Source organism: Mobula birostris, chromosome 3 (genome assembly GCF_030028105.1).
Source record: "Mobula birostris isolate sMobBir1 chromosome 3, sMobBir1.hap1, whole genome shotgun sequence".
Lineage (NCBI taxonomy): Eukaryota > Metazoa > Chordata > Chondrichthyes > Myliobatiformes > Myliobatidae > Mobula > Mobula birostris.
The window spans coordinates 222,195,926-222,218,196 of record NC_092372.1 but is presented as its reverse complement, the minus strand read 5'-3'; the positions used below and the strand labels follow the sequence as shown (position 1 = coordinate 222,218,196).

At 42.1% G+C, this 22,271-nt stretch overlaps 1 protein-coding gene across 5 annotated transcripts in view; it reads left to right on the top strand.

Moving 5' to 3' along the window:
• The window catches only part of dlec1 (DLEC1 cilia and flagella associated protein), a 209,298-nt gene that overhangs the window by 69,603 nt on the left and 117,424 nt on the right, over nucleotides 1-22,271 (top strand). For all 5 annotated transcript variants that reach the window (XM_072254199.1, XM_072254200.1, XM_072254195.1 and 2 more), the window contains 5 exons: nucleotides 1,279-1,369; nucleotides 10,079-10,241; nucleotides 12,386-12,578; nucleotides 18,008-18,093; nucleotides 19,494-19,668. In XM_072254199.1, coding sequence (XP_072110300.1) covers nucleotides 1,279-1,369; nucleotides 10,079-10,241; nucleotides 12,386-12,578; nucleotides 18,008-18,093; nucleotides 19,494-19,668 — 708 coding nt within the window. The remainder of the gene's footprint in view (nucleotides 1-1,278; nucleotides 1,370-10,078; nucleotides 10,242-12,385; nucleotides 12,579-18,007; nucleotides 18,094-19,493; nucleotides 19,669-22,271) is intronic.

The following is a 22,271-nucleotide window of genomic DNA, read 5'->3' as shown; positions in this document are numbered from 1 at the left end:
ACCATCCTTGCTGTCTACAACTCCACCAATCTTTGTGTTGTCAGCAAACTAACTTCTTCACTAAGAAGGCAGTGTGAGTGTGGGCTGAGCTGCTAGTGAGAAGTGGTGGATGCAGGTTCAATTACAAACGTGAGAGAACTTTGGATAAGTACATGGATGGGAGGGAGCATAGAGGGTTCAGTGTGGGTAGGTAGGACTGGGCAGGAAAACTGATTGGCCTGGACTAGATGTGGTGCAAGGTCTGTTTCTGTGCTTTTGTGCTCTATAGTTACTTATCAACTCACAGTCATTCTTATCCGTCATTAATTAATATAAGCAACCCACTCAAAATGTTGGAGGAACTCAGCAGGTCAGGCAGCATGAATGAGAAAATTCCACAGTTGATATTTTGGGCCAAAGCCCTTCATTAGAACTGACTTATTTGAATTTGTCCTTGAATTTGTGCCACCCAGTTCCAACTCTATAACTTCCAACCTCTAGTCTACTCAATTTTGTTGTATAAGACATTGGTGAGGCTGAATTTGGAGTTTAGTATGCAATTCTGGTCAGCTACCTACATGAAAGATATCAATAAGGTTGAAAGAGTGCAGAGGAAATTTACAAGCATGTTGTGGGGACTTGAGGGCCTGAGTTATAGGGAAAGGTCAAATAGGTTAAGATTTTATTCCCAGGAGCGTAGGAGAATGAGGGGAAATTCAAAAGGGGCATACAAAATAGTGAGGATGAATTGAACGCAAGCAGGCTTTCTCCCTCAGCTTGGCTGAGGCTAGATCTAGAGGTCATAGGTTTAGGGTGAAAGATGAATGATTTAAAGGGAACCTAAGGGGGAACTTCTTCATTCAGAGGGTAGTGAAAGTGTTGAAAGAGAAGTGCGGGATGTGGGTTGGATGGGAGTAGTGTGGATGGTTGTGATACGGGTGTGGGTAGATGGAACTAGGGAGAATAACAGGTTGGCACAGGTTATTTGGGCCAAATCTAGCGCTATAGTGCTCTATGTCTATGACTAACCCATCCCTAATTTTCATCATTGAATTGAAAACTATCAGTACTTTAAGCCTTTTAGTCCTTTAAGCACCAAACTCTGGAATGATCTCCTTCACAAAGTTGCTACTTCATTGACCAAGCTTTAATCACCTGTTCTGACATTGCGCCATAGGACATGGTGTTAAGTATGTCTGAATACATTTTTAAAATTCTGGGTGTGTGTGTGAAGGACAGATGCATAAATTTCTGGATGTTTGGAAATGATGATTTATCTACTTTTTTTTATATTTGTAGATTGCTTTCCTTCCAACTACTGCAGAAACTTTCTTCCAAACTGTTACCATGGTTTGTGACAACTGCCAAGTGAAAGACTTTGTACTAACAGGTAACCAAAGGAAAACATCTCGGAATTGGTGATCAGTAACACTTTACTGCTGAATAAGTAATGCTTTTTTTTGAAGTGGCTGTACTGCCATTTAATTTTATTAGGGCCATTTAGCATCATCTCAGTTTTGCACAATACGTACGATGGCAGCATGGTATTGTAGTGGCCAGCGTAACATTTTACAGCACCAGTGATTGGGGTTCAATTCCTGCCACAAGGAGTTTGCACCTTCTCTCCTGACCAGGTGGGTTTCTTCAGGGTGCTCCACTTTCCTCCAACGTTCTAAAGACGTACAGGTTAGGGTTAGTGAGTTATGGCCATGTGATGTGGGTGCCACTTGCAGACTGCCCCCAGCACATCCTCAAACTATGTTGGTCGTTGACTAAAATGATGCATTTTTCTGTACATATGACAAATAAAGCTTATCTTTAATTTTAATTTTTAATCTCTGACCTATTTGGTTTGTTGTGAGAGTTAGTTAAAGGTATGGTATCTCTAGAAGGATGAGTAGCCATAAGGATGAATATCAATGGCAATATACTGTATATACTAACCTTTATTCCTGAAAAGGAATAAAAAAAGTTTCCATGCAATCTATTAAAAAGAGGGATGGATTATACTGTACATATTTGTGGAGGAGAAGATTTTATTGTAGAATGTATTAGATTGGAAGGAGTCAATGCTAGAATGGAATCATCTGTATTAAGTCCACAAAGGGATATGTTAGATTGTGCAGCATTTACTGGAGAATGGGTTAGGTTGTAGACAATTAATAGAAAATGTTGGGTAGTTTTATCAGTGCAGAAATTAGTAAATGCTTAGAATTTATCTGTGGAACCATACCCTTGTATGATTTAATACCCTTCTGTGAGATAGAGAAGGGAATGGGACATCAAGCTGGTACCTGTGTACAATGCTCCTTTAATTGACATGTGGATAAATCATGAAACCATCTTTTTCATTTATTTTATATTTTTTATGTTTGTTTCTCGCCTTGACCATAAGACCATAAGACCATCAAATAGGAGCAGAATTAGAGCATTGGGCCCATCGGCGCTGCTCCACCATTTCATCATGGCTTATCTAATTTTCCTTTCAAACCCAACCTCCTGCTTTCTTTCCATATCCCTTCATGCCCTAACCAATCATGAATCTATCAACCTCTTCCTTAAATATACATAAAGACTTGGCCTCCACAGCTGGCTATGGCAAATAATTCCACAGATTCACCACTCTCTGGCTATAGAAATTGCTCCTCGTCTCCATTCTAAATGGATACCCCTCTATTCTGAGGCTGTGCCCTTTGGTCTTAGACTCCCTCACCATAGAAAGCATCCTCTTCACATCCACTCTATCAAGGACTTTCACCATTCGATAGGTTTTAATGAGGTCACACCTCATTCTTCAGAATTCTAGAGAATAAAGTCCCAGAGCCATCAAACGCTCTTCATATGACAAGCCAGTCAACCCTGGAATCATTTTCGTGAACCTCCTTTGAAACCTCTCCAGTTTCAGCACATCCTTTCTAAGATAAGAAGCTGAAAACTGCTCACTATACTTGAAATGAGGCCTCACCAGTGCTTTATAAAGTCTCAACATTACATCCTTGCTTTTATATTCTAGTCCTCTTGAAATGAACACTAACATTGCATTTGCCTTCCTCACCACAGACTCAATTTGCAAATTAACCTTTAAGGAATCCTGCACAAGAACTCTTCAGTCCCTTTGCGTCTCAGTTATTTGTATTTTTTCTCCATTTAGAAAATAGTCTACCCTTTCCTTTCTTCTTCCAAGGTGCATGACCATACACTTCTTTACACTGTATTCCACCTGCCACTTCTTTGCCCATTCTCCTAATCTGTCTAAGTCCTTAAGTAGCTTCTCTACTTCCCCAAATCTAACTGCTCCTCCGCCTATCTTCGTATCGTCTGCAAACTTTGCAACAAAGCCACAGATTCTGTCATCCAAATCATTGACCTATATTGTAAAAGAAATCGGTCTCAACACAGACCCCTTTGGAACACCAATAGTCACTGGCAGCCAACCAGGAAAGGCTCCCTTTGCTCACAATACTCCTGCCAATCAGCCACTGCTTTATCCATGCTAGAATCATTTCTGTAATACCATGGGCTCGTAGCTTGTTAAGCAGCCTCAGGTGTGGCACCTTGTCAAAGGCCTTCTGAAAATCCAAATACATATCAACCAATTAGAAATATCAATTATAACCAACATTTCGATGACAAACTCTGCCTGCTTCATCAGGGATGATGGCTGGGTAAGTCTAGTCCAGTGGTATTTATACCCTCATAGTCTGTCCCTCTTGATTGGTTAGTCCTCATCCAGTCAGATTTTCACTCTCACACCTTAATTACAATTGAATTCCAGTTCTTACTTAATGCAAGATCCTCATCTTTGTTAAAATTCTTTTGCTCTAGTTTAATTTCAAAGGCTTCCTTTAACAGGCCGTCCCCAAAGCAATTGGTGCGGCACAGTAGTTTTGTGCTATCAAAGTTAATACTATGACATTGCGGGTGCAATGTTCTGCTACTACTAATTTCTCTGGGTAACCCAAACAGATACACCTCCTCTGCTGCTTGATATGGGTTTCTACTGTGTGTCCTGCTGGCCGATATACGCTGTTCCACAGGGAATCGTGTAAATGCCAGCCGACCTATGCCCCAGATAATCATTGACCTGCTTAAGACAGAGGAGCAGAATTAGGCCATTCAGCCCATCAAGTTTGCTCTGCCATTCCATCACACGCAACCTCATACATCTGTCTTCTTGCCTTATCCTTTGATGCCCTGACTAATTAGGAAACCATCAATTTTTGCTTTAGATATACCCATGTTCTCGGCCTCCACAGCATTCTGTAGCAGACCATTCCACAGATTCACTAGTCTCTGGCTAAAAAAAAGTTTCTCCTTACTTCTATTCTAAAGGGTTGCCCCTCAGTTTTGAGGCTGTGCCCTCTAGTTCTGGACACCCCCACCATAGGAAACATCCTCTCCGCATTCACTTTATCTAGTCCTCTCAACACTTGGTAGGTTTCAATGAGATTCCCCCCGTGTTCTTCTAAATTCCAGTGAGTACGGGCCCAAAACTGCCAAACGCTCCTCATATGTTAATCCCTTCATTCGCGGTATCACCCCCATGAACCTTCTCTGGACTCTCTCCAATGACAACAAATCCTTTGTGAGATAATGGGGCCTAAAACCATTGATGATACTCCATGTGTGGCCTGACTAGTGTCTTACAAAGGCTCAGCATTATCTCCTTGCCTTTATATTCTATTCCTTTGAAATAAATATCAACATTGCATTTGCCTTCTTTACCAGAGACTCAACCTGTAAATTAACCTTCTGGGAGTCTTGCATGAGAACTAAGTCCCTCTGCACCTCTGATGTTTGAACTTTCTCCCCAATTAGAAAATAGTTTGCTCCACTGCTCTTTTACCAAAATGCATTTTCATACATTTCCCAACACTGTATTCCATCTGACACATTTTTGCCCATTCTTCAAATTTATCTAAATCCTGCTGAAATTGTATTGCTACCTCAGCACTACCTACTCCTCCACCTATCTTCGTATCATACGCAAACTTTGCCACAAAGCTATCAATTCCCTGATCCAAATCATTGACAAACAATGTGAAAAGTAGCAGTCCCAATACTGACCCCTGAGGAACACCACTAGTCACTGGCAGCCAACCAGGAAAGGTCCCTTTTATTCCCACTCGCTGCCTCCTGCCTGTCAGCCATTCCTCTATCCATGCGAATATCTTTCCTGTAATGCCATAGGATTTTATTTTGTTAAGCAGCCTCATGTGTGGCACTTTATCAAATACCTTCTGAAAATCCAAGTAAGCGACATCCATTACCTCTCCTTTGTTCACCCTGCTTGTTACTTCCTCGAGGGACTCTAACCGATTTGGCAGCAAGTTTTTCCTTTATAGAAACCATGCTGATTTTGACTTATTTTATCATTAGTCTCCAAGTACCCTGAAACCTCATCCTTAATAATAGATTCCAATACTTTCCCAACCACTGAGGCTAGGCTGGTGGTTGTCTCTCGGGGTCCGAGGAAGACTAAACATTGTGTACTCATCTGTGGATACGCATGTGGCTTTGGAGACTGAAGGCCGAAGCACCCATGCGGTTGCAGGTTGGACATGGAATGGCGGTTGTTAGAACAGGTGTATACACAGCTTTGTGGCGTTGGTCTCGTGCTGCTGCAAGGCGCTGATTTCGGTCGTCCTCAAAGTCAGGTGCAGCTTTTCTGGTCAGGGCGCGCCACACAGCCCTGTCGGCTGCGGATTCCTCAAGTTGTCGAGTCTGGAGGTCTGCCCATTTGATGTGCGATTTCAGATTGTCTTTGAATCTTTTTTTGGGGCGGCCCTGATTGCGACTGCCATTCTCAAACTCACCATGGAGGAGCTGCCTAGGGATTGTTTGTTTCACCCATGCGGATTACATGGCCAGTCCAGCGTAGCTGGGCCTGGAGGATCCTTGCCTCAATGCTTGTGCTGTTGGTTCTGTCAAGGACTTCCTGGTTGGTGATTCGGTCCTGTCATCGAACCCTCATGGTTGACTGCAGAGAGCACATGTGAAACTGCTCCAGCTGTTTGATGTGCCTGCGGTACAGGGTCCAGGTCTCGCAGCCATACAGGAGAGAGGTGAGGACCACAGCCTCGTACACCTTGAGCTTGGTTGAAAGCTGAATGTCCTTGTGCTCCAGAGCTTTGACACGGAGTTTCCCGAGTGCCTGGCTGACTTTCTGGAGATCATAGCACGGATCTTAGTCAAGTGATCCGTCACTGGAGATGGTGTTTCCTAGATACTTGAAGCTTGCATTATGGTTAGGGTTAGGCTAACTGGCCTATAATTTCCTTTCTTTTGCCTTCCTCCCTTCTTAAAGAATGTAGCGATACTTGCAATTTTCCAGTCCTCCAGGACCATGCCAGAATTAAATGATTCTTGAAAGATCATGACCAATACATCTGCTATCTCTTCAGCAACCTCATTCAGAAGACTGATGCAAAGTATTTATTAAATTCATCCACCATTTCTTTTCCCCCATTACTACTTTCACCAGAATCATTTTCCAGTGTCCAAAATCAATTCTCACTTCCCTTTTACTCTTTATATAATTTTCAGTATCCTGCTTTGTATTATTGGCTAGCTTGCCCTCATATTTAAAAACGCAAACACGAGGAAATCTGCAGATACTGGAATTTCAAGCAACACACATAAAAGTTGCTGGTGAACGCAGCAGGCCAGGCATCATCTCTAGGAAGAGGTACAGTTGACGTTTCGGGCCGACACACTTGCCATATTAGTTTAAATCACTCTTGACAGCTCCAGTAAACCTGCCCACAAGGATGTTGGTCCCCCTTGGATTCAAGTGCAACCCGTCGTTTTTGTACAGTTCATACCTACCACAGAAGAGGTCCCAATTATTCAGAAATCTGAATCCCTGCCCCCCGCTCCAGTTCTTCAACCAAGCATTTATCTACCACCTCATTCTATTCCTATCCTCACTGTTGCGTGGCACAGGCAGCAATTCCGAGATTACTATCCTTGAGGTCCTGCTTCTTAACTCCCTTCCTAACTCCCTGTATTCTGTTTTCAGAACCTCTTCCCTTTTTCTACTGATGTCATTGGTACCAATGTGTACTACAACTTCTGGCTGCTCACCCTTCGTTTTCAGAATATTGTGTACGTGTTCAGAAACATGGTGGAACTTGGCGCCTGGGAGGCAAACTACCATCTGTGTTTCTTTTTTGCATCCACAGAATCACCTATCTGTCCCCCTGACAATAGAGTCCCCTATTACTACTACAATTCTCTTCAGTTCCCTACCCTTCTGAGCCACAGGGCTAGACTCAGTGCCAGAGGCATGGCTGCTGTTGCTTCCCCCAGGTAGGTCGTCCCCTTCAACATTACTCAAAGTGGAGTACTTATTATTGAGGGGGATGGCCATGGGGTGCTCTCTAGAATCTGATGTTTTCCCTTTCCTCTCTTGACAGTCACTCATTTATCTGTCTACTATAGCCTTGGGGTGACTACCTCCCTGTAGCTCCTATCCATCACCTCCTCATTTTCCCTAACAAGCTGAAGGTCATCGAACCTTAGCTCCAGTTTCCTAACACGGTCTCTAAAGACCTGCATCTTCATGCACCTGGTGCAGATGTGGCCATCGGGGAGGCTGGAAGCCTCCTGGAAATCACACATCTGACATCCAGAACAGGACACTTGCCCTGCAGACATACCCTCTATTCTTTCAAGAATTAAATAAGAAAAAAAGAAGTACATACCTAAACACGAGGAAATCTGCAGATACTGGAATTTCAAGCGACACACTTAAAAGTTGCTGGTGAACGCAGCAGGTCAAGCAGCATCTGTAGGAAGAGGTACAGTCAACGTTTCGGGCTGAGACCCTTCGTCAGGACTAACTGAAAGAAGAGCTAGTAAGGGATTTGAAAGTGGGAGGAGGAGGGGGAGGGGGAGATCCCTCTCACTACATCCCTTGCCCATCCTTTGGGCCTTTCCCCCTTCCCCCTTTTCTTTCTCCCTAGGCCTCCTGTCCCATGATCCTCTTATATCCCTTTTGCCAATCAACAAATACCTATGAGAGAGAAGCCAGTGTTACTCAACTTTTAGATTCATTACAGTGGAACTCTCTCCAAGACAGACGTGAAGCACACCGCCTGACCTGTTTTTACAAAATGTTAAATGGTCAGCTCGACATAGACTACCAATCCCACATCAAACCCAAACCTATTAGGAGCAGACGAGGGCACCGTGGAGGTTTTGGTAATGATCTTTCAAGAATCACTAAATTCTGGAATGGCCCCAGAAGACTGGAAAATTGCAAATGTCACTCCAATCTTCAAGAAGGGAGAGAGGCAGAAGAAAGGAAACATCAAACATCAAACCACGAACACGAAGTTTGGATATGGCCCAAGTGCGGAGTGAGAGACACTGAAGCGGGTCAATAGTTCACAGACTTTAATGCGAACAGCGATAAAGGAAAAAGAAAAGAATAAACTCGAGGCCAGACAGGGCTGTTAACTAAAACCCTCAAATGGAAAACAAAGTCTACACTGCGGCTGAAGAGAACTAAGACTAAAACGAATACCGCTAGTCTTCAGAGTCAGTTGACTCAACAGTCCAATTGCTCAGGCAAGGCCGACTGCAAACAGACAGCGAAACGTTGCTATGCTGTATCCAAGCATACACTATGGACAGACACTACGATGGAATGAATGGAGTTAAATACTATCACAATGAAATAATAATTAGCTGACGTGCATACTCACGAGCTCAATTGCCGAATCCCGCGGTTGTGACACAGCCAGTCAGGCAACAGGTACTGATTACTTTGCATTTCTATTCACCACAGAGAAGGACATGAAGGGTAGTGACATCAAGGAAGAGTATACCTTTTCCATCAGCTCAGTCACTGCATTGAAATGAATGGGGTTGCAGTGCCGGGGGGATAGTGGAGGCAGATATAATAACAACATTTGACTCATTTAGATAGGGGCATGTATAGGCAAGGAATGGAGGGGCATAGAGCACGTGGGGGCAGACACCATGTTTGGCACGTACGTTCTATGTATGTGGGTCAACCTGTATCTGATTTCCACATCTGTATGATGCTACAGGAAGATAGAGCAAGCTGGAGGTTTGTGGTATCCAATCCCTCAACTTTGCAGATAGCTGGCATAGGTTACACAATCCCATTTATTTGCATGGGGTAACTGAGTTGATGGAAAAAATATGTGCAAGTATTTCTATTATTCCTCTTTGCCATGCCAACCAAAATTTCCATCTGAACTTTTCCATATGCCCATATTTGGCCCTCCAAACCTTTCCCATCCAAGTGTTTTTTTTAAATGTTGTTAATGCACCTTCTTCAACCACTTCCTCTTAGTAGCTCATTTCATATACTAGCCTCTCTCTGGACGAAAAATTTGCTTTTCAGGCTCCAATTAAATTTCTCCCCACTCATATTAAACCTATGTTCCCCAATTCATGATTTCCCAACCCTGGGAAAATAACTGTGTGTATTGTCTTTTTGTATTTCTTAATTTTTATTCCAAATCCATTTGAAGATCTAAAGATTAAAGATCCTTAGATAAAGTATAGCATTATTTGTCACATGTACATTGAAATGTGTCTTTTGCTTCAAATCAAATCAGCGAGAATTGCATGGGGAAGCACACAAGTGTTACCATATTTCTGGTGCCAGCATAGCTTGCCCACCACTCACTAACCCTAACTGTATGTCTTTGGAATATGGGAGGAAAGCAGAGCATCCAGAGGAAACCCACACGGTCACAGGAAGAACATACACACTCTTTACGGACAGTGGTGGGAATTGAACCTAGATCTTGCAGCTGGCTGCTGTAAACATTGTGCCAACTATTATGCTACTGTGCTACCCAAGGCATTTTCGGGGACAGAGACATTCAAAAACACTTTGAAGGCCTCTAGACAGCGTATTTCAAAGGGCCTTCAAAACATTCTGGGACTCAGGAACAATCACCTGATCTGCATTCTCCAAACGTGACCCACTGGACCTCAAGAGATGTGGTAGGCAGTGAGACCTCCAACTTGATTAGTGTAGCCACGAGAAACACATAATCGTGTAGCTGGATCAAGTGCATGTTATTCCCCTGCTTAATTCCTTTTGTTACCACAGGCACCGGCCAGCAGGTTGCTTTACACTTCATCTCCATCAGTGGTGGGGAAAGCACGCCTGCCCTAGGAGAATGCAGAGACATAACAGCAGAGCATTTTGTTTGCTTTGAAGCAACAAACCCACACGTTTATTCTCAGAAGGTGCTCACCCTCCGCAATGCTACGTAAGTACTGTGGTCTTACCTTGTATAGAGTGGTTAGATGTTGGGAAGCTTGGTCCCTGTACTACTAGAGACTCCTTGGTTGTAGCAGCAAGAGAGAACTGAGACACAAGAGACTGCAGACTACAGAATATGGAGCAATTAAACTAGTTGCTGGAAAACTCAGTGGGTCAAGCAACATCTGTAGAGGCAAAAACCTGCATCAAGATTGAGATCTTAGTGGGAAGACAGGATCAAGGATCAACCTGATGCCACAGACGACTATGGAGGCCAAGTCATTGGGTATATTTAAAGTGGAGGTTGATAGGTTCTTTATTAGTAAGGACATCAAAGGTTATGGGGAGAAGGCAGGAGAATGTTGTTGAGAGGGATAATAAGTCAGCCATGATGGAATGGTAGAACAGACTCCATGAGCCAAATGGCCTAATTCTGCTCCTATGTCTTATAGTCATAAACCTTATTCGCAATAAATGTTTACTTATGTCACTGTTGGTCCACATGCAACATGCAACAAAAAACAACATTCAACAATAGTACATAATAAAGAATATATAAAATAAAGTTAGAAGTATTGGTATGAAATAAAATGTGCATTAAGTACGTAAATACCAGCATGTATTTACATTGTAAAAAGTGTTTATAAGAAGTGGTTTAAAGTGTTTTACAGTGCAGTGATGGGGGTAATAGATAGAGGGGAATGGGATAGCTAGCTGGAATGGTTGATCAGATTAATTATCTGAGGGAAGAAACTTCTAAGATGGAATCTTTTGGAAGAGGCAGTTTGCAGGGTGGGTAGTGTCCACAGTGATTTTTCCTGTTCACTTCTTTGTCCTGGACACATGCAAGCCAGTATAAATAAGTGAGCAGGATTGGTGAGACAGAAGTTGGCAGGTTCCACCTTGTTAAGTAGTATATTAGCCTGGAATTATTCTGAAGAGATTCGGGTGTAAATTGACCCATTACAATTTATCTCAATTGTTTGTGGCTACTGCTGAGATGTGCCCGTCAAAGCCACTCATTTACAGACCAATGCAGCGATACAACACCACCTTGAGGCTAGGCTTATACAGCTCTGCCATCAGTTCTCCTTCCTCGTCCTTTGTATACCCACCCTTTTTAATGTGGGGACTTGGGGTGTAGTGGTAAGTTGACGGTAGTACACAAGAGAATGGGTTACAGAGAAATAAAGCGGAGAATGCGATTGATGGGTTTGCTCTGAGAACTGACGTAGACTTAGAAGGATGAATTGCTCCTTACAGGGAAATATGGTAACAGAATATAATGTCCTTTTCTAATGCCCACACATAATTGCTCTTGAGAAGCAGGTGGTAAACTGCAGACTTAAATCACTGCTGTCCTTCTGAAGTTAGCCTCATGGTGTTGGTAAGAACGTCTGGTACACACTGGCAGATTGATTGTGTCAGCTTTAGCATTGAGGGTGTGGGATTATGTCAGCCAGATCACGTTATCCCAGGTTCCTGTGTTCTTCTTTTGAATCATTTCTGGAGTTATAGAACATAACAGATACGATATATGCAAGCAGGCTTTTTCCACTGACGTTGGGTGAGACTAGAACTAGAGGTCAAAGGTTAAGGGTAAAAGGTGAAATATTTAAGGGGAACCTGAGGGTGAAATTCTTCACTCTGGGGATGATGTGAGTGTGAAACAAGTTGCCAATGGAAGTGGTGGATGCTGTTTTGATTTCAGCACATAAGAGAAATTTGGATAAGTAGGTGGATGGGGAGGATATCGAGGGATATGGCAGGTTGATGGGACAAGGCAGAATAACATCATCATGGACTAGATGGGACAGAGGGCTGGTTCCTATGCTGTAGTGCTCTATGACTAGGAATCTAAAAAGAGCTGAATGTCCTCTCACTATAAAACCTGCCCGGCAATCCACTTAAAACTTGCATGATAAAAACCTGACACACTGGCCCGCAGAAATGAGGCATTGTTTAAACGGTGAAGAATTCCTTTTAAGTTTGCATACCTTGTCAGTATAGGTGAGTATCCTGATATCATTGTCACGGGATTTGTTTTGGATCAGGTGATTTAGTGTTACTAAATCATCTCACAACAACAAAGAGAGTTCTATTTGCTTACACAAGGATTTTATAGATCCTGTATTCTCCCCTTGTTTGCAGTCATGTGAATCTTCCCTTTTGTTGGCAAATACTGAAACCAAATCTGATGTGTGCTATTCCTGGAGAGTCGATTGATCACACTAACCTGGAATACAATCCAGACCTAACATCAGCTTTTCACATCTGCCCGGAGGATGGGGACTTGGAGCCCCACCATGACCACGAGTTTATCATCACTTATTTCCCGCAAGAGGTGAGATTTGTTTACCTGTAGATCTAAGCTTTCCAAATTACTGTCTGTTGTAATACTAGCCTTGCCAACATTTCCCTGATCACTGTGGCTTTCCTCCGAAAATTAGATTGTAGGGATTGGAAACATCATTAAAAAAATGTTTCAGGGTGGCAATCATGTTTCAGGATGGCAATAGTGTTCTTCTACAGGTAGACTACGAAAGTTCAAAGTAAATTTATTATCCAGGTATGTATACACTCAGTGGCACTTTATTATGTATATCTTGTCTTCACGCCATTCTCTGTAAACTCCAGAGACTGTTGTGCTTGAAGATCCCAGGAGGTCAACAGTTTCATAGAAACAACCCGTCTGTCACCAACAATCATTCCATAGACATAGTCACTCAGATCATATTTCTAGCTCATTGTGATTTTCAGTCTGAACAACAACTGAACCTCTTGACTATGTCTGCATGCTATTATGTATTGAGTTGCTGCCAAAGATTGGCTGAAATGAGCAGGAAAAGAGGTGTACCTAATAAAGTGGCTACTGAGTCTATATTATCGTCATACAGTGGTGTGAGAAAGTTTGTGAATCCTGTAGAATTTTCTCTATTTCTGCATGAATATGACCTAAATGTGATCAGATCTTTACATAAGTCCTAAATCTAGATAAAAGAGAACTCAATTGAATAAATAAATCAAAAAAAACATTATAAAGAACATCCTAAAGTAAGCACATCATTACGGGCCGAAGGACCTGTATTGTGCTATAGGTTTTCTATGTTGTATTATACTTAATAAAGGCATCCGTTAGTCTTGCGAGACCATGGATCTGTGCCTGGAAAGTCTTCACTCTCCAGGGCGCAGGCCTGGGCAAGGTTGTATGGAAGACCAGCAGTTGCCCATGCTGCAAGTCTCCCCTCTCCACGACACCAATGTTGTCCAAGGGAAGGGCATTAGGACCCATACAGCTTGGCACCAGTGTCGTCGCAGAGCGCTGTGCGATTAAGTGCCTTGCTCAAGGACACAACACGCGGCCTCGGCTGGGGCTCGAACCAGCGACCTTCAGATCACTAGTCTAGTGCCTTAACCACTTGGCCACGTGCCCACTTCTATTATATTTATTCATTTATTTATTGAGAAAAATAATCCAATATTACTTGTATTTGTTGGAACAAGTATTTGAACTGTTGCTTTCAGTAACTGGTGTGACCCCCTTGTACAGCAATAACTTCAACCAGACGTTTCTGGTAACTGATCAGTCCTGCACATTGGCTTGGAGGAATTTTAGGCCATTCCTCCTTAAAAAAACTGCTTCAACTCTGGGATGCTGGTGGGCTTCCTTGCACGAACTGCTTGCTTCAGATCCTTCCACAACATTTCTATAGGATTAAGGTCAGGACTTTAACTCGGCCATTCCAAAACATGAACTTTCTTCTTTTTAAGCTATTTTGTTGTTGATTTACTCTTGTCTTTCGGATCATAGTCTTCTTACATTATTCAATTTCTATTAAGCTTCAGGTGATGGACTGCTACCCTGACATTCTCCTGTACTTTATACTTTATACTTTATTATCGCCAAACTATTGATACTAGAACGTACAATTATCACAGCAATACTTGATTCTGCGCTTCGCGTTCCCTGGATTACAAATATTAAAAATATTTAAAATAGTAAAAATTAGTAAATATTAAAAATTTAAATTATAAATCATAAAGAGAAAATAGAAAAGTGGAAAGTAAGATAGTGCAAAAAAACCCAGAGGCAGGTCTGGATATTTGGAGGGTACGGCCCAGATCCGGGTTAGGATCCGTTCAGCAGTCTTATCACAGTTGGAAAGAAGCTGTTCCCAAATCTGATGTAAGTGTCTTGATACAATTTTGAATTCATTGTTCCCTCAACAATTGCAAACTGTCCAGGCCCTGAGGCAGCAAAGCAGCCCCAAACCATAATGCTGCTTCAGTCTACTTCACAGTTGGGATGAAGATTGGTGTTGGTGTGCAGTGCCTTTTTCCTCTAAACACAGCAATGTCAGTAACCTGTCTTGCTGATATTCACAGTAGAGAAGAGAAATACAATAAAATCAGTGCAAATCTACACGTGAAGACTTACAAACAACAAAAGTGAAAAAGACACACTGCAAATACAAAAATAATAATAATAAATAAATAAGTAATGAAAAATACTGAGAACGAGGGTTGTGGGGTCCATAAGACCATAAGATATAGGAGTAGAATTAGGCCATTTTGCTCGTTAAGACTGCTCCGCCATTTCATCATGGGTGATCCAATTTTCCTCTCAGCCCCAATCTCCTGCCTTCTCCACGTATACCTTCATACCCTGACCAATCAATGCTGTGTTAACCTCTGCCTTAAATATATATAAAGGCGTAGCATCCACAGCTGTCTCTGGCAAAGAATTCCACAGATTCACCACAGTCTGGCTAAAGAAATTCCCTCTCATCTCCGTTCTAAAAGGATGTTCCTCTATTCCGAGGCTCTGTCTTCTGGTCTTAGACTCCCCCACCACTAGAAAGATCCTGTCCTCGTCCTCTCTATCAAGACCTTTCACCATTCGCTAGGTTTCAATAAAGCCACCCCTCTTTCTTCTGAATCTAGTGAATACAGGCCCAGAGCCATCAAATGCTCTTCATATGAGAAGCCTTTCAATGCTGGAATCATTTTCATAAACCTCCTTTGAACCCTCTCCAGTTTCGGCACATCCTTTCTAAGATAAGGGGCCCAGAAATGCTCACAGTTCTGCAAGTGATGCCTCACCAGTGCTTTATAAAGTCTCAACATTACATCCTTTCTTTTAAATTCTAGTCCTCTTGATATGAATACTAACATTGCATTTGCCTTCCTCACCACAGACTCGACCTGCAAATTAACCCTTAGGGAATCCTGAACATGGACTCCCAAGTCCCTTTGCACCTCAGTTTTTTGTATTTTCTCTCCATTTAGAAACCATTTCATTTCATCTACCAAAATTCATGACCATACACTTCCCAGCACTGCATTCCATCTGCCATTTCTTTGTCCACTTTCCTAATCTGTTTAAGTTCTTCTGTAGCATCTCTACTTCCTCCAAACTACCTGCCCCTCCACCTACCTTCATATCATCTGCAAACTTTGCAACAAAGCCACCAATTTTGTCATCAAATCATTCGCATATAATGTAAAAAAGAATCTGTCTCAACACAAACACATGTGGAACTCGCAGCCAGCCAAAAAGGCTCCATTTATTCCCAATCTTTACCTCCTGCCAATCTTGGATTTTCAGAAGGCTTTTGACAAGCTGCTACATATGAGGCTGCTTCACAAGCTACAAGTCCATGATATTACAGGAAAAGTTCTAGCATGGGTAAAGCAGTGGCAGATTGGCAGGATTATTGTGAGCAGTTTTGGGCCCCTTATCTTAGAAAGGATATGCCAAAAATGGAGAGAGTTCAAAGGAGGTTCGTAAAAATGATTCCAGGGTTCCTCAAATTTTCTATCATCCTTGTTCCTATCTAAGAGTCCCTTAAATGTCTCTAATGTATCTGCCTCCACCACTGTCCTTAGCAGGGCATTCCATGCACTCTTGGTGTAGAAAGGCTATCTCAGACATCCCCACCCCCATCCTCTCCTTAACCTTCTTCCAGACACCTTAAAGGTATGCCCCCAAAATGAGCATATCATTTATTGATTCCTGCTCATTCCAATAAGGAAGGTAAAGAAATCCTGCCCATTATTTGTTCTTCTCTGTTTTCCAGCTCTTGCTGTTGGTTTGTATGCAATCTCTCTCAATTTGTCATTCTGCCCTTTGTGACGGTATCCTGAATTATCCCTTACGGACTGTGCTTTTATAAAGAGAGAGGGATGTACAGCACAAACACCTGGTTATTAAGAGAGAGAGAGAGGCGAAGACTGCTCACGGTTTGTTTGGAATTTCTGCAAGGACACTGCCAGCTTCTGAGCTCCTACAGAGAGAAGGGAGGAGCTACTTGATGGACAGCTGGTGTTCAGCATGGTGCGATAAATACGTGGTCAGCTGGTTGTTAGACACACATGGTTTTGGACACTGGATGAGCTTTGTTGTGCTCATGAAAGGTGGTTTTTGGAGGATCGATCAGGAGAATCGATCAGTGGCTCTCGCAGTATAGAAAAGGGGTGACCGGTGAGAAGTTATTAGTGTGTCCAATTCTCTCCTGGGTTGATAACTCCACCACAGAAAACGGTCCCCTTGTTGTGGTCACATTCGGTGACTTCTAAAGGATTTCGGAGGACAACAGGAAGAATCGATGGTATCGGCTTACTCAAACAACCACAACACCTCTCTCTCCATCACTACTCAACTAAATACCACGAACTGAACTGAACTTTACTCATCATCGTAACACATTTACCCCTAGGCTTGAAGAAGCTTATTTTTTTTTATTTCCACACTTGTATAACCTTTGCTAACCTGTTTGATTTATCTGAATTTATATTACTGTATCGCGTAGTAACTAATAAAATAGCATTAGTTAACAGCAATACCAGACTCCAAGGTGTTTTCCATTTCTGCTGGTTCTTCAACCCCTCACGGGGTACGCGACACCTTCCATTCCACCAATTGTATTGCTTTGCCAATGACATCAGCTCTCCCCATTGAGGCAGAAGGCTAGGAGTTATTTCATAGTCTAGATAGACATTCCAGAGAATGCTATCTTTCACATGAGGCGTTGAACTGTGGATTTGACTGCAAGAACAACATAGGGCGTAGAACGGTACAGCACAGGATGTGCTTCATCCACAATGTCTGTGCCAACCATGATGCCAATTTAAACAGTACTTCTGTTTGCTGTACTTCCCTTTGTTCCCTGCCTAACTGCCTCTTAAACATTATAAATTCAAGTTTGTTTATTGTCTTTCGACCGTACACATATATACCATGAAATGAAGCAATATTCCTCTGAAACAAGGAGCACAACACAGTACATATAACTCACACACTATACATAAAATAATACTATCGCAGATAAATTAACATATAATAAGGTGAATTTATGACACAAGTTAAAAAGTAAACAGTTTAACGCTACTGGTTCTTCATACGTGGTGAGACCTGGCTGGTGGCAGGGAAGTCAGTAGTCTCACGGCCTGGGGGAAGAAGCTGTTTCCCTTCTTAACAGGCCTTATCCTCAGTATCATATTGGCTTCCACCACCACCTCTGGCAGCACATTTCAGATATCTATCGTTCTCTGTGTAAAATAAATTTATCTTGTAAATCTTTTAACTTGCCCCCTCTCACCTTAAAACTATGCCCACTTGTATTTGACAAGATAAATAATACAATCTCAGTAATGTTTTAGAAAGATCATCTGAAGCAGAAATGTTGAATGGTCTTCTCAGTTTGCAGCAATGACAAACCTTAATGTCTTTCATTCAATCTCCATTTTTACTGCTCTTATTTCCTTCCACAGCTGAAAGAATACCACAGTGTGTTTTACCTTGTCCTGCGTGACGTTCCTGAATCCGCAAATGGCAATGAATGTGACGCTGATCCTAGGTAAGTCACTTCCAAGAGATTCATCCCAGCACTCCCACGCTTGCACCATTTGGACCTGAAGTCAAAGGGATCTTCTGGGGCTCAGCATTTAATAGGATGAGTACAAGAGGGAAAACAATAAGGGATAGTGTTGATACTGTGAATTTGAAAGGGTTGCATGAAAGTTGATTTGGGTGGATAAAATGATAGGCTCAAAGGGCTAATAGGCTAGCCTCTACTATGTTCAGAATCAGAATCAGGTTTATTATCACTGGCATGTGACGTGAAATTTGTTAACTTAGCCCCAGCAGTTCAATGCAATACATAATCTAGCACAAAGAAAAAAAATAATAAATAAACAACTAAATCAATTACGTATATTGAATAGGTTAAAAAACATGCAAAAACAGAAATACCGTATATTTTTTAAAAAGTGAGGTAGTGTCCAAAGATTCAATGTCCATTTAGGAATCAGATGGCAGAGGGGAAGAAGCTGTTCCTGAATCACTGAGTGTGTGCCTTTGGGCTTCTGCACCTCCTACCTGATGGTAACAGTGAGAAAAGGGCATGCCCTGGGTGCTGGAGGTCCTTAATAATGGATGCCATCTTTCTGAGACACTGCTCCCTAAAGATGTCCTGGGTACTTTGTAGGCTAGTACCCAAGATGGAGCTGAATAGATTTACAACCTTCTGCAGCTTCTTCCGGTCCTGTGCAGTAGCCCCTCCATACCAGACGGTGATGCAGCCTGTCAGAATGCCCTCCACGGTACAACTATAGAAGTTTTTGAGTGTATTTGTTGACATGCCAAATCACTTTAAACCCCTAATAAAGTATAGCTGCTGTCTTGCCTTCTTTATGACTGCATCGATATGTTGGGACCAGTTTAGATCCTCAGAGATCATGACACGCAGGAACTTGAAGCTGCTCACTCTTTCCACTTCCGATCCCTCTATGAGAATTGGTATGTGTTCCTTTATCTTATCCTTCCTGAAGTCCACAATCAGCTCTTTCGTCTTACTGACGTTGAGTGCCAGGTTGTTACTGCAGCACCACTCCACTAGTTGGCATATCTCACTCCTGTACGCCCTCTCGTCACCACCTGAGATTCTACCAACAATGGTTGTATCATCAGCAGATTTATAGATGGCATTTGAGCTATGCCTAGTCACACAGTCATGTGTATATAGAGAGTAGAGCAGTGGGCTAAACACGCACCACTGAGATGCGCCAGTGTTGATCGTCAGTGAGGAGGAGATGTTATCACCAATCTGCACAGATTGTGGTCTTTCGGTTAGGAAGTTGAGGATCCAATTGCAGAGGGAGGTACAGAGGCTCAATGTTTCAATGTCAAATAAATCACATCCTCACAGAAAATTCCCTTGATCCAAACTAAAATCTCACTTTTCTTTTTAAATTTCAGGAAAAATAACTTAGAAAGATCTCTAAAAGCCATTTCGGCATCTGTCAGTAATATTATTGCCATGGAGATAGAGGTTAAAGGTTACACTGACCCATTCCAGGTCCTGCTGAAACCTTATGCCATTCTAATCCCGGGTGAGAACTACATGAACATGACTTTGAAAAGGTATTTTCAGGTATGAATTAAACTTAGTTCATTTATTTTACTTATTGAGATATAGCACGAAACTACGCCGCCCAGCAACCTCCAATTTATCCCTCACCTAATCACGGGACAGTTTACGTCGATCAATTACCCTCCCAAACGGTAAGTGTTTAGACTGTGGGAGGAAACCGGAGCACTTGGAGGAAACCCATGCAGTCACGGGGTGAACCTGCAAACTCCTTACAGACAGCGTAGGGAATTGAACCCGGGATGCTGGCGCTGTAAAGAGTTGTGCTATTATTCACAGTAAATACAAAGAAACTCAATAGAATCAATAAAAGACCGGACACAAGAAGACAGGCAAACAATCAATGTGCAAAAGAGAAGAAACTATGTAAATACAAAAAGAAAAAAAACATATAATAATAATAAAGAAATTATGGTGGGTATCCTTGATGATGGATGCTTCTTACTTGTGACATCGGTCTGTGTAGATGTGCTTGGAGCTTTACCTGTGATGGACTGGGCTGTATCCACTTCTTTTTGTTGGATTTTCCATTCAAGGGTATTGGTGTTTCATACCAGACTGTGATGCAACCAGTCAGTGTAGTCTCCACCACATACAGAATATTGCCTAGAGACATACTCTTGCTGTTTTCTTGCGTTCGGGAGAGTAGAGCGGGGAGATCGTAGTTATCTGAGTAGGATGGATAAGAAGAAGATGTTTTCTCCAGGAAGGTGGGGATTTTAAAACAAAATGTATGATAACAAAACGGTAGGTGTAACGCTTTACAGTGCCAGCAATTAGTGTTCAGTTTTCAACACTGTCTGAAGGAGTTTGTTTGTTCTCCCCGTTACTACGTGAGTTTTCTCTGGGTGCTCCAGTTTTCTCCCACCTTCCAAAAACCCAAGGATTAGGGTTAGTAAATTGTGGGCTTGCTATGTTAGTGCCGGAAGCATGGCAGCTCTTGCGGGCTGCCCCCAGCACATCCTCGGACTGTGCTGGTCATCGATGCAAATTACACACTTCACTCTATGCTTTGATGTTTTGATATACATGTAACAAATAAAACTAATCTTTATTGTTTTAACTTTAAATCATGACCATAAGTAATAGCAGCAGGACCAGACTACATTCTCCTTGAGCCTGCTCTGAGTCAATGTGACTATCCCTTTTAGCGATGATGCTAAACAGATAATTAAAAGTTCAAAGTAAATTTATTATCAAAGTACATATATGTCACCATATGCAATCCTGAGATTCATATTCTTGCAGGCATACTCAGAAAATACAAGAAATATAATAGAATCAATGAAAGACTGCACCCACTAGGACAAATAACACTAGACAACAAATTTTTTCAAAAGTGTTGCCCTTCCTCAGAACTTCTTTTTGTTTATGATAGACTGCTTGAAGATGAACTAAATATAATTTCAGACTATTTGTATCACATAGGAATTTGGAGAAACAACAAATTAACTTTTATTGAATATAACGTGTTTAATTGCATAATGGTGCTGATGCTTTGCAATAGTTCAACTAAGTTAAAAATATTTTGTTAATGATTTTCATTTGTACTCAGTGTCTGAGGCTTCTCGATTAAGTGTTCAACAATAATTTGCCAGCATTGATGGATTCCAGTTGCCCTGGTAACTTTCCTCCGTGACCACGATGTCCTGGCGAAACCTTTCACCATGCTCGTCACTGACAGCACCAAGATTTGCAGGGAAGAAGTCTAAATGGGAATGCAGAAAATGAATCTTTAGTGACATGTCACATTTCATGGTTTTATATGCTTGAAGCACGCTTTCAACCAGCTACATGTAGTTTGGTGCTCTGTAGATGCTGGGAAAAATTTCAACAACTTCCTTGAATGTCTTTTATTTGATTTTCTCTGGTCCCACTAGAAATTCTTCAAATTGCCTGTCATTAATGACCTGTTTGATTTGTGGACCAACAAAAATGCTTTCCTTAATCTTGGCTTCAGTTATTCTGGGAAGCATCTGTCTCAAATATCAAAATCCTCCATAGAAATTTTTGTGCCTGGTGATAGCAAATTCCATCCTTACAGTCCTGAACCCAATAATTATTACTAAAATCTGTCCTGCCATGCAGCAGCCACACCACCTAAGCATGCCCAAGCATGCCTGGACAAGATAGGAAACTTTCCAGCTTACATTGTAGGCAACATTTTAATTGACTTGAATTATGAATTGAAATAATAAACATAAGTTTATTTTTAAAATGGTGCGTGATAGGGAAACTTCATCGTGATTTTCATGATCAGTAGCCCAAAATCCACGTTGTTCATTTCAATTCAACGTCTTCTGTGTCTTGTCCTGCTCTACACATTCCACGATACTTGCAGAGACCGCCTTCTTGACCGTTGGACCTTCCATTGGTCTCGTCCGCTCAATCCACCAGAGTCTGTCTTCACATGCTGGGATAGACAACTCCCAATCTCACTGAGGGTTTGAGACCCGTCTGCTACCCTCACCTGGTTTAGCCGGCTTGTCGAAGCTGTTGCCCGGGGTGTGGCCGCTGTTGCATGCAAACAGCTACGGGGAGCCACAGGTGAGAGCTGAGTGCCAGGTGGGGACCAAAGGTGGATAAACTGCCTTGAAAATGACGCA